The 16,646-nt window shown below is 39.7% G+C and overlaps 1 protein-coding gene across 4 annotated transcripts in view; it reads right to left on the bottom strand.

The window, feature by feature from the left end:
- CRYBG3 (crystallin beta-gamma domain containing 3) overlaps positions 1-16,646 on the bottom strand; it is a 111,837-nt gene that overhangs the window by 6,903 nt on the left and 88,288 nt on the right. For all 4 annotated transcript variants that reach the window (XM_022582740.3, XM_022582815.3, XM_089910416.1 and 1 more), the window contains 2 exons: positions 9,042-9,181; positions 5,890-6,013 (listed from right to left, as the gene is read on the bottom strand). In XM_022582740.3, the coding sequence (XP_022438448.3) occupies positions 5,890-6,013; positions 9,042-9,181 (264 nt within the window). The remainder of the gene's footprint in view (positions 1-5,889; positions 6,014-9,041; positions 9,182-16,646) is intronic.

Here is a 16,646-nt window from a genome sequence, read left to right as displayed (position 1 = left end):
ATGTTGAACATCTTTTCAGGTGCCTGTTGGCCATCTGCACTTCCTCTTTGTAAAAATGTCTGTTCAGTTCTTCTGCCCATTTTTAAATCAGGTTGTATGTTTTTTGTGTTGTGCTATTCAAGCTGTTTTTATGTGTTGTATATTAATCTCTTATCAGTCATATCATTTGCAAACATTTTCTTCCATTCAGTAGATTGCCCTTTCGTTTTGCTGATGATTTCTTTTGTTTTGCAAAAGCTTTTACGTTTAATTAGGTCCATTTATTTTTGCTTTTATTTCCTTTATTTTAGGAGATGGATCCAAAAAAATATTGCTGTGATTTATGTCAGAGTGTTCTGCCTATGTTTTCCTCTAGGGGTTTTATACTATCCAGTATTATATTTAGGTCTTTAATCCATTTTGCGTTTATTTTTGTATATGGTGTTAGAGAATGTTCTAATTTGATTTTTTTATGGGTAGCTCTCCAGTTTTCCCAGCACCACTTATTGAAGAGTCTATCTTTTCTCCATTACATATTCTTGCCTCCTTTGTCATAGAATGACTGTAGGTGCATGGGTTTATTTCCGGGGTCTCCATCCTATTCCATTGATGTATGTGTCTGTTTGTGTGCCAGTACCATAATGCTTTGATTACTGTAGCTTTGTACAATAGTATAGTCCGACGTCAGGGAGTGTGATGCCTCCAGCTCAGTTCGTTCTCAAAATTGCTTTGGCTATTTGGGGGCCTTTTGTTTCCATTATACATTTTAAAATTATTTGTTCTAGCTCCTTGAAAAATGCCACTGGTATTTTGATAGGGATTGCACTGAATATGTTGATTGCCTTAGGAAGTATGGTCATTTTAACAATACTGATTCAGCCAATCCAACAACACGGTAAATCTCTCCATCTGTTTGTGTTGTCTTCAATTTCTTTCATCAGTGTCTTAAGGTTTTCCAAATACAGGTCTTTTGCCTCCTTAGGTAAGTTTATTCCTAGGTGTTTTTTTCTTTTTGATGCAATGGTAAGTGGGATTGTTTCTTTACTTTCTCTTTCTGAAAGTTCATTGTTAGTGTATAGAAATGCAACAAATTCCAGCATATTAATTTTGGATCCTGCAACTTTACTGAATTCATTGATGAGCTCTAGTATTCTGGTGGCATCTTTAGGATCTTCTTTGTATAGTATCACGTCATCTGCAAACAGTGACAATTTTACTTCTTTCCAATTTGGATTCATTTTCTTTCTTTTTTTTGTCTGATTGCTGTGGCTAGGACTCTCAATACCGTGTTGAATAAAAACGGCAAGAGTGGACATCCTTATCTTGTTCCTGATCTTAGAGATTTCTTTAGCTTTTCATCCTTGAGTATAATGTTAGCTGTGGGTTTGTCATATATGGCCTTTATTATGTTGAGTTATGTTCCCTCTGTGCCCACCTTCTGGAGAGTTTCTATTGTAAATGGATGTTGAATTTTGTCAAAAGCTTTTTCTGTATCTGTTGAGATGAACATTTTTTTTTATTCTTTAATTTGTTGGTGTGGTATATCACATTGATTGATTTGAAGATACTGAAAAATCCTTCCATCCCTGGGATAAATCCCACTTGATCATGGCGTATGATCCCTTTTAATGTATTGTTGGATTTGGTTTGATAGTATTTTGTTGAGGCTTTTTGCATGTATGTTCATTAGTGATACTGGACTGTAATTTTCTTTTTTTGTGTGATATCTTTGTCTGGTTTTGGTATCGGGGTGATGCTGGCTTCAGAGAATGAGTTTGGAACTGTTCCTTCCTCTGCAATTTTTTGGAATAGTTTCAGAAGGATAGGGGTTAACTCTTCTCTAAATATTTGGTAGAATTCACCTGTGAAGCCGTCTAGTCCTGGACTTTTGTTTGTTGGGAGTTTTCGAATTACTGATTCAATTTCATTACTGGTAATTGGTCTGTTCATATTTTCTATTTCTTCCTGCTTCAGTCTTGGGAGATTATACCTTTCTAAAAATTTGTCCATTTCTTCCAGGTTGTCCATTTTATTGGCAGATGGTTGCTTGTAGTAGTCTCCTATGAGCCTCTGTATTTCTGTGGTGTCAGCTGTAACTTCTTTCTCACTTCTGATTTTATTGATTTGGGCCCTCTCCCCTTTTTTCTTTCCTGATGAGTCTGGCTAAAGGTTTATCAAAGAACCAGCTTTTAGTTTCATTGATCTTTTCTATTGTGCTTTTAGTCTCTATTTCATTTATTTCTGCTCTGATCTTTATGATTTCTTTCCTTCTACTAACTTTGGGTTTTGTTTCTTCTTTCTTTAGTTGCTTTAGGCATAAGGTTTAGGTTGTTTGAGATTTTTCTTGTTTCCTGAGGTGAGCCTGTATCACTAAACTTCCCTCTTAGAACTGCTTTTGCTGTGTCCCATAGGTTTTGGATTGTTGTGTTTTCATTTTCATTTGTCCGTAGGTATTTTTTGATTTCCTCTTTGATTTCTTCAGTGATCCATTGGTTGTTTAGCTGTTAGCCTTCACAGGCTTGTGTTTTTTGCAGTTTTTTTCTTGCAGCTGATTTCTAGTCTCATAGCATGGTGGTCGGAAAAGATACTTGATTTCAATTTTCTTAAATTTACCGAGGCTTGTTTTGTGGCCTAGCGTGTGATATATCCTGGAGAATGTTCCAGGTATACTTTGAAAAAAACGTGTGTTTTGCTGCTTTTGGATGGAATGCTCTCTATATATAAATTAAATCTATTTGGTCTAATGTGTCACTTAAGGTCAGTGTTTCCTTATTGATTTTCTGTCTGATCTGTCCATTGATGTGAATGGGGTATATTAAAGTCCCCTACTATTACTGTGTTACTGTCAATTTCTTGTTTTATGTTTGTTAATATTTACCTCATATATTGAGGTGCTCCTATGTTGGGTGCATATATATTTACAATTGTTATGTCATCTTCTTGGATTGATCCCTTGATCATTATATAGTGTCCTTCTTTGTCTCTTGTAACAGTATTTTAAAGTCTTATTTTGTCTAATGTTAAGTATTGCTACTCTGGCTTTCTTTTGATTTCCACTTGCATGGAATACCTTTTTCCAAACCCTCACTTTTGGTCTGTATGTGTCTCTAGATCTAAAGTGAGTCTCTTGTAGACAGCATATATACAGGTCTTGTTTTTGTATCCATTCAGCCACTCTGTGTCTTTAGGTTGGAGCATTTAGTCCGTTTACATTTAAGGTAATTATTGATATGTATGTTCTTACTGCCATTTTGTTAACTGTTTTGGATTTGTTTTTATAGGCCCTTTTCTCCCCTTTTTTCTTCTTTTGTTCTCTTCTAATGTGATTTGATGACTATCTTTAGTGTTATGTTTGCATTCCTTTTTGTGTGTATATCTGTTGTAGATTTTTGGTTTATGGTTACCATTAGGTATTTATACAGCAGTCTATATATATACATGACTGTTTTAAGTTGCTGATCTCTTAATCTCAAATGCATTTTAACTAGTCTCTATTTGTACTCTCCTCCCCTTATGATTACTGTTTTTGATGTCATGTTTTACACCTAATTGTTTTGTGTATCCCTTAACTGCTTATTGTGGATAGAGATGGTTTTACTTTTGCTTTGTAACCTCCCTACTAGCTTTGTGTGTGGATGATTTCCTACCTTTACTGCTTGTTTGCCTTTACCGGTGAGCTTTTTCATTTCATAATTTTCTTGTTTCTTGTTGTGGCCTTTTCTTTTTTGCCTAGAGAAGTTCCTCTAACATTTGTTGTAAAGCTGGTTTGGTTGTGCTGAACTCTTTTTAGCTTTTGCTTGTCTGTAGAGATTTTGATTTCTCCATCAAATGTGAACAAGAACCTTGATGGGTGGAGTATTCTTGCTTGTAGGTTTTTCCCTTTCATCACTTTAAATATATCACGCGGCTCCCTTCTGGCCTGCAGTTTCTGCTGAAAAATCAGCTGATAGCTTTATGGGAGTTCCCTTGTATGTTATATGCTGCTTTTCCCTCACTGCTTTTAATATTCTCTCTATATCCTTAATTTTTGTCATTTTAATTACAATGTGTCTTGGTATGTTCCTCTTTGGGTTAATCCTGTATTGGACTCTCTGCGCTTCCTGGACTAGAGTGACTGTTTCTTTCTCCAGGTTAGGGAAGTTTTCAGCTATTATGTCTCAGATATTTTCTCAGGCCCTTTCTCCTGCTCTTATCCTTCTGGGACCCCTACAATGTAAAATTAGTGTGCTTGATGTTGTACCAGAGGGCTCTTATACTGTCCTCTTTTTTTTTCTCTTTTCTTCTTTTGTTTAGCGTCAGTGATTTCCACTACTCTGTCTTCCAGCTCACTGATCCGTTTACCACCTACCTCTTTGAGAGGCTCTCCAAGACCAGCAGGTAGGTCTGGCCCAGGTTCTTATCAAATTACTGCTTTTGCCCTGGGCATTGTGTATGAGATTTTGTTTGCACCGTTTAAGAGTGACATCTCTATTTTCCCCTGTCCTGTGGGGCTCCCGAAATTAAGCCCCACTGGCCTTCAAAGCCAAATGCTCTGGGGGATCGTCTTCCTGTTGCAGGACCCCCAGGCTGGTGAGCCCAATGTAGGGCTCAGAACCCTCACTCCTTTGGGAGAACTTCTGCAATATAATTATTCTCCAGGTTTTGGGTCACCCGCTCAGAGGTATGTGATTTGATTATATTGCAAGTCTGTCCCTCCTACTCATTGTGGTTCCTTCTATATGTCTTCAGTTACAGAATGTCTTTTCTGGTAGGTTCCAGTCTTTTTCATCGATGGCCGTTCTGCAGATCGTTGTGATTTTGGTGTGCTTGTGAGAGGAGGTAAGCTCAGGGTCTTTCTAGTCTGCCATCTTGGCCCCTCCCCATTTTGCAGTTTATATTACTGCTTTGAGTTGGACATGTTTTTTACCCAACAAAAATGTAAGCTCCAAGAAGGCCAAAATCATGTCTACCCTTATACATCTTCCATAATTTTTCTGCATAATGTCAAACATTCACTTATCCATTTATACATTCATTCCTTCATTAAACAGATAGTCCCTGAGTTCCTACAATGTGCCAGACATTGTGACAGGGTAGAGTATGCACAGCCTCTGCCTTCACAGGGCTTCTAGCAGAGTGAGAAAGCACCCAGTCCAACAACAACTATGTCATGACAAACTGCAGGCAGTGTCTTGTAGAAAAAGAACCAGGTCTTTAAGGATGTAGTTTGGTTTTAGAGAGAGAGTGAGACAGGCTTCCTGGAGGACCTGAAACTACGATGAACTTAGAAGGAGAAGTAAGAACTAGCCTGGCAAAGAATGGGGGGAGAAACTTCTAGACAGAGGGCAGAGCCTGTGTTAAGCGTGGGAAAACACTCTGTGCGCTGGTGCATGTGACAGCCATGCGTGTGAGTGGGAGATGATGAGAGATGAGGCTGGAGAAGCCAGGGGGAGCCAGATCACATAGGACACGTTGAAGAGATTAGACTATATCCGAAGTGCAGTGGGAAGCTTTTGAATAGAAGACTGACAAGCAGTAGGTGTGCAATAAATACTATGTTAATTAAATTGCTAGGATCCATCCTGAGTATTACATAAGTGGGGGGAAAAAGCCAGGTACTTAGGAAGTAAAACTAGTGCACTCTCAGAGTTCATTCTTCTTTCCACTGCTTGCCACAGAGCTTATGATACTTATTTTCCCATGAAAAGGCAACAAGGTCAATAGGACTCTGGACTCAAAGCTAAAACCCAGTGCTGACCTTAGGTACAATTTTATGAATTAGCTAAAATCTATAAAATCCCCATCCTAATCAGATCCTCCTATAACATAAGTGGCACTAAATTAAACGGTCCCTAGTTCAGATGCTGCGGGTTTTGACATTTCTACTAAGAAATGGAGCTATTTTGGATCGTATGGTTCTCTTCTCCTTACCTGCTTCATAGGACGGAGGGAACCAATTGTTTTCCATCCACTGAATGCTGTCCAATTCGGGATCTCATTAGGCTTGAGTAGGATTTGTCTTCCTAAGAAATTGGATCCTTCATAAGCTATCCACCTATACGAGAAGAGGAAAGAAAAAAATGGGATGCTTAAAACAGAAAGCAATCTTTTAACAAAAATACCTCTTACTATACCATATAGGGTTCCTTCTTTAAAACCTCCAGGTTTGTAGACTGTTTTTAAGAAAAAACATTGTGTAATTGTATATTTTAATGGAAAAAGCAGGGAGGACTAGGAGAAAGCCCACTGGACTGTGGCTTAGAAGATTTAGATTCATCAGGAATCCGGTTTTCTTACGTCCAAAACAAGGTTCCCTCCAGCTTTAGGATTCTTTGTTCCTTTGATGATACCAAGTTTTTTTCCTAACATTTTAACATTCAGAGATAGACCGTAATTCCTCCCTAATCACCCAGTTAAAAACCACCTGTTTCCTCTCCACTCTTAGGCTCACTGTCCCACGTCCTTCAAAGCCTCTCTGGACAGCTCCAGTGACCTCTGCAGACACACCTCCTTCCACAACAACTCCCAGCAAGGGCTACTTAAAATTATCCACAGAAATCTGGTCTGAACCCTTACTTCAAGGTCTAGCTCCTTTGCAAATACTTCTCAGGACCCCAGGGGCCTTCAAATCGGGCCAAGTTACAGTGTGTCAAAGTGTGCAGCGCCTCAAGGTGAGTGTCTGGAGCCTGGAGACTCATTCAGTGGCACACAGTCACGCCCATTCCTTTCCGGACTGGCCTCGGCTGCTTCAGCACCCACAATGGCAGGTTGAATGCTTGTGACAGAGGCAGGATAGCCAACAAACTGAAAAGACCACGTGGCCCCTACTGAAAAGGTTTGCTGAGCCCTGCTTGAGGTGGTTATCAAGCTAAGGAGAATAAGCTGGGACTGCCAAGAGCATCTGAAATTCTCAGCAGGACTCCAGGTCATGGCATATGGTGCTTTCAGAAAGTAGGCATGAAGACGAGGTGGCTGCCTTGCTTGGTTCAGACGAAGCCTCCTGCTCTCCACAGCCAAGATCAGGCTTGGCCAAATTATGAATGGATGAACAAGGCATATGACCTTCCCTCTACCCCTTCTTGCCAACACAATCTAAACCATCAGATTGGTGCAGAGTCAGGACAGCATGACCACGGAGAGGCTGAGCTACCTCTCCAGCTTTGCAGATTCTTTTTAGACAGGCAGGGATGTCTCAGTTATAAAACCTAGGCAAGGTTTCAATAAACTATACCTCATTATGTATTAATCTAATGAATTTCACAGTTAAAAAGCATTAACTTGGCCCCCATTACCACCACAGATCAGAGATGTGGCATAATACAGGGATTAAACAGAACAAAACTTGTCACTGAGGGCAGCTGGCTGTGCATTAAGTGGCATTCTGGGAGCCATCTGTGGCCTAGGAAAACCTTCAGACAGCCTTCACTAGTCCTTACTCCATGTACCAATTCTCTTTCAGAGAATCCAGAACAGTGAGAGGAGGTACATAATAAACTGAAGAGGAGCAATAAGAATGTTAAGGTAAAATGGCACCAGTTTTCTACAAAAGAGTGAAATAAGCTCGTGAGAAATTTCCAGAAGTGAGTCAGTAACTATCAGTTCCACTTAGAAATGTAAAGAAAAGAAATGTGTAAAAAATCTGTAAGGGACTTCCCTGGTGGTGCAGTGGTTAAGAATCCACCTGCCAATGCAGGGGACACGGGTTCGATCCCTGGGTCCAGGAAGATCCCACAACTACTGAGCCTGCACGCCGAGAGCCTGTGCTCCGCAACAAGAGAAGCTACTGCAATGAGAAGCACGTGCACCGCAAGGAAGAGTGGCCCCCGCTCGCCACAACTAGAAAAAGCCCGCATGCAACAATGGAGACCCAACGCAGCCAAAAATAAATAAATTTATTATTAAAAAAAATGCTGTGAAAGTCCTAACTTTCACAGGGATGTAGAATTCAGTTCATAGTTAGTTAAGTGGTAAATGATATATATAGGGATTAATTAAATGATATAATATAGGGATTATTATGCTTAGAGAGAGCAAAGCAATTTATGTTTAATAAACATCAAACCATGTGAAATGCTTTGCAGAAGAAAGTTTAAACTGCTGTACACGTGAATGATACAGAAACCACTTACTATAATAGTTATAACTCAGTTTTCAAATCAACGTACAGTCTCAGCTTTGTCTTTCATTATCCCCAAGATAGTTTAACAAGGAGAGTTGATTATCACACAATTTCAAAGTCAGAAGACATAAAAATAGGCATCTTTATATTAATCATTGAGAGCAATGTGTGTTCTTTCAGATGACTTTTGGTACCTAAACACCAAAGGTACAGGAGGAGGGGCAGGCTGACAGCCACTCTCAGAAATGGTCTGAGATGTAGATTTTCTAGGAAGCATTAGAGCTTCAACTTCAGGGCCCCTCCCTTGCAGGCCACTTACCATTTCTGTTCTGAATAAATTTGCAAGTTCATACCTAATGAAGTTCATACCCATCATTTTTCATTTCTTAGAGTCATCTCCCTAGATTGTAAAAGTGCAGGCCCCGCAAGACCTGGATCCACCCTGACTGACATCCTGAATGAACAGCAACGCTGGTAGGTGGGCTGGGTCAGCCAGGACATCCAGCCTGAAAATAACTGCCTTGGAGCAAACAGCTCTAGAATAAACAAGATGTCAAATCAAAATACAAAAAAACCCTATTAGTTTTAGTCACTTGTCATAAGCAGGCAATGGTCTCAACCAGTCAAAGTTGCTGGTTTAATTAGTTTTCTTCTGAAAAGAAAGTGGGCTCAAATTGTTACGGTCATCTGGTCCACCTTCTCTAGGACACATGTTCTGAACACGTGGCAGCCCTTCTCTCCCAGCAGGCTCTTCTCCCAGACCACTGCCTGCTACTTCATACTGGACACAGTCCACCGTCTTCTCTTATTTGAGAGAAACTACTATTATTACATGGAGAGAGAAAAGAAGGAGTAAGAGTACCATCAGACCACGTAACAGCAGCTGTGGGGGAATAAAAAGCAACTGCGCAACTCTGTTCTACAAGAGTGACTGAAGCAGGCCAAGCCCTTGTCCCATACTTACAGTCCACTTTTTACCCACACAGACTGGGTGTAGAAGTGCAGGTCCTTGTTCAGAACAGAGTTCACAGCCTCTTCTAGATGTAACTCTCTCCCCTCACAATGTTCCAGAGCAAAAAGGCTAATGGAGGGTTCTTCAAAAACCTAACAGCACAGAAGAGAGAAAACATCACCATACAGTGTCCACACCTCAGTGACATCCCAGTTAGAACGCAGGGTACCCTGGATCCACTGTTTCATATGCAGTTTACTGCTCTACCCTCTAATGGCCTTATAGTCAAAGCTGCAGTGGTGAGACGAGATTCCATAAATAATTTTTATTCAATTTTTTTGTAAATAATTGAAGCTTTAAAAAAGGAGTCTCGCTGTCATAATAAAAATGGAGACCTGGTTCCAATCACATATTAAGGTCTGGTTGTGCTGTAATACAGACCGCATTTTTGGTCCTGCCAATGCTTTTAGCTGGCCATAGAATAAACATAGAATGGAACAGAACTCGCATTTCCCAGGAGGTCACAGGAGCAGTCACTGAGAATACAAGACTTCTTGGCTCTAGGCTCTTAAGTATTCCCCCAACCCTCACGTCAGACAAGAATAGAATCAACTTTGCTCTTTCTCGTTCATTGGTATGACACCATGTTAGGCAACTTCTGGGGGATGAGAAATCAAAACAAGTCACCATCCTTATGTCTGGGGCATTACTAACTAGAAGCTAAACTAGAAGAATTGCACAGATATCGGAATGTAATCCAGGGCAGAGAAGGATATGCCCTATGAAAGTACCCAGGGGAAGCCCAGACTCTTTTTAGCAGAAGGGTGCAGGAATCAAGGAAGCTTCACAGACATGGTGGTGTAGGAGCTCAGTCTCAAAAGATGCCATGGATCTGGAGAGGCCTACGGAGAATAAAGGGAAGGCACTCTGTGCAAAGAAGGGAGACAGAAAGGCACGGGCCATGTTAGGGAAACAGCAGGTAGACCTATGTAGCTGGAACACGGAGTCCAACAAGAAACAGTGGCGAGCGCTCCCACTGTTTGCTATTGTGTATTGAGTTGCCTGCTTCTCCTTTACGCTGACAGGGCAGAGACAGATTTATTGCCGACAGGGAGTCCTTGAAGGCTTTTGGGCAGAGGAGTAGGAAGGGGCTGAACTATATGTAAGTTGGTACATGAGAAGCAGAGCACTGGGGACAGGGACTGTGGACGTTCAGAGAACAGTAAATAAACAGTCCAACGACCAGCTCTCACAAGTGACCTGCAGATACACTTGCATAAGAGCAAAATGACTTATCAAAGTGTTATTCCTGGCAGCAGTGTTTGGACTAGCAAAGGATGGAGAATGACTTAAATGTCCATCAAGTGGGCATGGGTTAAGTAAATTGTGGAGGAATTCTATACAGCTGTACAAAAGAATGAGATTGTTATGAAAGATCTCTAAGATATGTTCTTTAGTGGCAAAGACAAAGAGTAGTGCAGAAGAGCATATTTCTTATGCTGCCATTTGTGTAGAGAAGGGAAAATTTATGTACACACACACACACATAACATGTGCTTTATACGCATTAAAATTTTCCTTAAAAAATCAATATAAAACTACTCCATGGCGAATGTGTCAGGAAACTAGGATCTGAGAAGATAAAAGGCCCAAGTGGGAGAGAAGTTTTTCACTGCATGCCTTTTGGTTCCTTTTGGATTTTTGAACCATGGAAATATTTATTCAAAAATTTAAATTGGTAATTATTATGCCTATGTTTGCATGTAAATGTGTTTGCACATATTTTTCTTTAAATGGACTTCAGAAAACTTATCTGGCAACAACATGAGTGAAGAAAAGAAAGAATGCAAGTATCAGTACAGGGGAAGAATCCTCCAGGCCAACGAAGAAGAGTCAGACCTAAAACAGGAGGTGGTGGTGGTGGTGGGGGGCGTTGGAAGGTTAGGATTGGCGAATAAGGGATGGCCAGAAAAACTATCGCAGTGATGAGAGAGACCGAGACAAACAGATGGAATGAGAAAGTGAGAAAAAACATGTGCGAGAGTGGGGCTGGGGGCACGGTGGTACACAGTCGACCCGTGAACAACAAGGGTTTGAACTGCACGGATCCAACTGTACAGGGATTTTTTTCAATAAATACGTACTACACAGTCTGAGGTTGGTTGAATCCTTGCATGTGGAACCACGGAAATGGAGGGCCACCAGTAAAGGCACACGCTGATTTTCAACTGTGCGGAGGGTCGGCACCCCTAACCCCCATGTTGTTCAAGAGTCAACACTAATTATAAGAAAATCTGGAGAGGAAATATGCCCCGCAGCTGAGAACTTATATTGAGAACTGGAGGTTTGAAGGTTGAGATAGAGGCAGAATAATCCTAACAGAAATGTCCAATGAACACCGGACCTTCTGATCTGGAGTTCAGGGAGAAGATCGAATGTAGGGATGATAATCTGGGAACTCTCAGAATCTGGGTAATAACTGGAGCCAGTTATGGGTAAGAAAACGGAAATGACAGGAGGGCAGAACTGCGCTGACAAATGAAGAGGGTGGTGATGAAAGACAGGCCTGTGGAGGTGACTGAACTAGGAGAGAGGAGACAAAAGAGGACATATCACAGAAGTAAAGGAGAAAGAAAATTATAAGGAAGAGTTGGCCACAGTATCAAATACTTTTGCAATGTCGAGGAAGAGGGTGACTGCGACGAGGCTGCTTGGGTTTGGCGACCACGGGGCAGCTGGTAACCAATGAGAGAGCTCACTGAGCCACATGCAGGAGATGAGGGGCAGAATCTAGGCTGAAAGGGCTGAGGAATAAGCGGGAAGAGATTGTAGACAGGGCATACAGGCTATTTCTTAGAGAAGTTTGGTAAAGAGGAGGGAAATCGGCGGCTGGTCCACGTGGCAGGCACGGTGGAAGGTGGCAGCATAATGGGAAGAATCTGAATGATGCAAGACAAGAGGGGTGGTTCTAGGGAAGAAGGCGGAGGTCCAATCCACTGTCCCATCAGTGCAGAACCCCTGATTGGAATCAGTCCATGAGGAAGAGGATCGCTTTGAAAAGGATGAAATATGCTACCTCTGAAACACAAGGAAAGATAGAGAAAGGATACCGAGAAATTTCCAGGTTTCTAAAATAGGTAAAACGTGTTGTAATTTTCTCTTTATGTTATGTGGCAAAGGTTGCCTGTGGATCACGGAAGGTGTGAAGTACTGTCCAACGGAACTTTCTGCAGCGACAGCAATATTGTATATCCGTATCTTCAGTATGGTAGCTGCTAGCCATACATGGCCATGGAGCATTTGAAATGTGGCTCGTGTGACCAAAGTGAATGTGTTTTATTTAATTTTAATTAAAAAAACTACATGTGGCTAGTGCTATGGTATCAGATAGTGCAGATTGAGGGGTTAGAGGATGCTGGAAAAGCAGGTAAGCGTCACTGCGTGCAGTGAAACAGTAAGCTAAGCATAAAAAGACTGCCCGGGAGCACTGATTTTCCTTCAGTAAACAACATAAACTGGGTCAGGAATGGAAATTCATCTCAAGTCACTGAGTTCCTGAGTGACTGCAGACCAGATCAGGCTTCTCTTCTGCTATCTGCAAAATAAAAACTGGAAGCATGCCAACAATTTATAGAAGAAATGTCCTTATAGGAGGGTCGAGAACAGCAGTAGTTTAGAAATGCAGCCAACAGCAGGCTCTAAATTACCCACTAAAACTGGTGACAGAAAATTAGTGGACAGTCAAAATCCACAGATAAGCCCCTGACTTTATTGCTATTTACTTTTCCCAACATTCTCACCCTTAAGCTAATGAAGAAGCATTTCAGCTTACCTCTACTTGTTGAGTTACTAATTAGTAAGGAAGGGCAGATAGGCAAGGAGCCTGGACTGGGCATGATCAACCATCAGCAACACTCTCCCCAGTAAAGAGTTTGCTGTGGTAAGAGTGGCACTTACATTACAGGCATTTAACGCTGACATGAGGTAACTCTTTTATATTCCACAGGGAAAAATTAAAATCTTATGTGAGGATATAACTTAAATGCTAAGTGACATTCTAAGAAAATAGGTCCTGTGTACATTTTCCACCTTCCTTTTGTGGAATGTCCACAAAGGTGTTTTTTATTTTATTTTATTTTTTTCAAAGGCATTTTTTAAAAGACTACCATTATCACTCAGATTGCATCAAATTCACTCCCCATTTCAAAGACAATCTAGCAATTCTGGACCTAGAAATTTATCTTACGATAACAATGCAAAATCTGATGGAGGGGATCTCAAAAATTGTTTTAAAAAATGATCACGCAGGAAGATTGAGAAAAAATTGCAGAAAATGACTGCAGATATTTTTACGAGTTTACATAAATCAGTAAGGATCCTCTAAGAGACCCAGTACCTAAATGGGCAAAGAACACAAACCAACAGCATTAACCAAGGAAGAAATATGACTAACAGGGATGGACAAACCTCCCTCCTTTCCATTAACAACAACGAGATATCATCATGTGGTCCCATCTATCAAACTTTTCATTTGCAAACATCTATTGTTTCTAAGCTTAAAGTCATTCCCTCTTTAGAGGTTTGAGATATATATTTAACTTGACTTTTCTCTATTTAAATTATTTTTACTTAAATGGTCTTAATTTATAAATACACAGTTGATCCTTGAACATGGGTTTGAACTGTGCAGATCCACCTGAACGTGGATTTTTCCCCAATAAATTTAGTATCTGTATTTTCATTTTACAGTTCTTTAAATTAACTAAGTGTTGGGGAAAGTTTGTGTTCATTAGAGATCACAATATATGGAATCAAAAGAACTGGGTTCGAGTCCTGATTCTATCCAAATTGTTTCACCTTCCTGCCCTTGGGTGAGACATTTATCAATTCCTTTGTCTTGAGGCAGAAATAGCAGTACGTAGATTTTCCACTGCCTATAGGGGGTGGAGACGGGGGGGTTAGCACCCCTAAACCCCTGTGTTGTTCAATGGTCAACTGTACTTAAATTCATAAATGTACTCGATTTATAAATGTACCTAAAGGTTAGGAAGATTAGGAAGACAATCATTCAGAAATAAAGAGCACTGAAGAACTATGTTAAAATCTTATTTTTCTGATACATTTTCCAAATATGAAAGTAGGAAGAGTATATATACACTATTAACAGTCTTTAAAACTGAAGATGACAGAGTAATCTGAACTTTCCAAGGACAACAGAAACCACCAGAATTTAATTACAATTTGAGCTCTACAAATCTCTTGGCCTCAGTCCATGCTAACTTAGAAGACAGCCAACCATTTGGGGCCACAGGCTCTTCTTAGGTGTCAGCAGCAACAGGACATTCCTGCTGGGTGAAGTCTGAGCCATGCAAAGAGGATACAGTCTCTAAAAGGAGGCTGTGGTTAAGAAAGGAAAAGAATACTTAAACTGTGTAAATGAAAAGAAAACTTATCACTCCATCAACTAAAATAATATTTTAAATGACAGTAATAGTAAGAACTAACATACATGACACTTAATATGTGCTGGGCATCATATATACATACACACAAACTATATAGAAGGGATTGTGAATGGATGGATATATATATGTATATATACATGTGTGTATATATACATATACATATAACCCAATTTTTTTAACCTAATTCATTTGGCAACAAAATCTGATCTGAATAAGTAGAAAACTATTTATAAAATTTATCCAACTTGTGTAGCCATGATTATATTTTGCTACAGCAACAGGAATGTGTTTAATTATGGGGTGTTGCCCAGAACCTTTCTGGGGTTATTGCCTTATATGCTATCTATGAACCATATTAAATTAATTTAAAATATGAAAATTTAAAATATGAAAAATTCCAAATCCCAAAGTACATTCATGTTAGGAATTGTAGAACTGTATTCACTCCTTTAATCCATGCAACTTTCCTTTGACATGGGTACCATTATTAACCCCACTTTACAGATGACGAATGAAGGCACAGGTCACATACAGTAAATAAAAGAGCTGGCATTTGAAACTAGACAGAATGGCCTCAGAGGCTGTGTTCTTAACCCCTCCACTATAGTTCTAAAATGTTCTAAGTAATTTTATCATGTAGAATATTTTTGATTGGCATGTGTGACATTATCTGAAGCAGTTGACTTCATGTTGCTCTTCTGGGTAATATCTATGACCCCATTCTTACCTATCCCATCAACTTAGCAAGTGTGTCCACCATCTAAATTTGAAGCTCTGAGACCTGGGTACAGGTACTCTGCTAGAAGGATTACATTTATATCAACACATCTTCAATATATATTGGATAAAATGTTTAAATCTAACTACTAATTTTTGACATTTCTTAAAACTATACAGACTTGAATACGAGCTTGAACAGTATTTAACGATGGGGGTGAATTAGTTTCCCTAATCATCAACTGCATGAGTTTGCAAGATGGTAAAGAGAATATATGTACTTTATACATTTTTTTCATTTTTTTTTATCCATATAGCAAGTCTTTGAGGTGGAATGAAGTCTGTCAAATGGTCTTTTCCTAATTTTAAAGACGAAGCAAATATTGAATTATATTAGTTAGCTCAGTGTCAACACGAGACCAAGACTTCAATCTTTCACTCCAGGGAGTACATAAACTATAACTTGAAAGCACACAGTCAAAAGATCTTTGAAATGGAAATATGTTGGGGTCCTAGAAGCATGGTTTGTGTAATCACACAGAATATCTCTAGTTAGAGTCTGTGTTAGACTAAAAGGGGGGAGTTGGTGGGGGTGGAAGAGAGACCTCTGACAAAAACATAATGAAAGGGAACATCCCGTTCAAAGACCACATTTATTGGAGAAAAAGAGGCCATTCTGGAAGTGAGAAGAGAGGTGAAAACTACTTGGGAAGTTTATTGACTATTAATACTAAAAACAAAGCATCTGATAAAACTTTGCCTTACTTCTCATTGCTTAGAAGAAAGAAGAAATTATTCAATTTAGCAAACATTTCTGAATTTTTCTTGCACGCCAGATAATTTGCCAAGTGCCTGGGATACTTAAACAAGTTCAAATGCTGAGATGGAAGGAAGCTCTTGAGCTCTGACCTCTAACAGGAAGTGTCCAAAACTTCCTTTCATGGTATACAAAGCCCTTCAAGTTCTGATCTCCAAAGGGCTTTGCAGCCTCATCTGTCAGAGTAACAAAGTTACTATCATCTCTACTGCTTTTCAGCACTTTACATCCTTATCTGCCTTAACCAGATCTTCACTCTTCCAGGTATTTCCAGTTGCCAAGTCCAGGGGAATTCTTTTGTCCCATATCATCTGTCTCTGACATTTCCACCTTCCACTTTTTCCTGGCTCTTTCCCTTTGGGCAATAAACATGCTCATTTATTTACATACAAAAAAAAAAAACCATACAGACCTGTACATTAGCATTGTATAGTTCTTTGAGTTTCAAATCACTGCTTGTATGGGAAAGGTGTTGATATTACCTTAGGATTATGTTAGTTGGTTAGACTCTAAATATAACATGTTATTTTATTTTAAAAATATCTAGCAAACAGCCACTAAGAACAGCCATATTTGTACAGCCCAACAATATCACTTCACCCTAATCTTTGCCAAGTG

The sequence above is a fragment of the Delphinapterus leucas genome, chromosome 4 (assembly GCF_059928025.1).
Source record: "Delphinapterus leucas isolate spDelLeu-1000000601 "Yukka" chromosome 4, BTC_Dleu_Yukka2, whole genome shotgun sequence".
Classification (NCBI taxonomy): Eukaryota; Metazoa; Chordata; class Mammalia; order Artiodactyla; family Monodontidae; genus Delphinapterus; species Delphinapterus leucas.
Note: the sequence above shows the minus strand (reverse complement) of the source record. Positions and strands in the feature narration are given on the sequence as shown.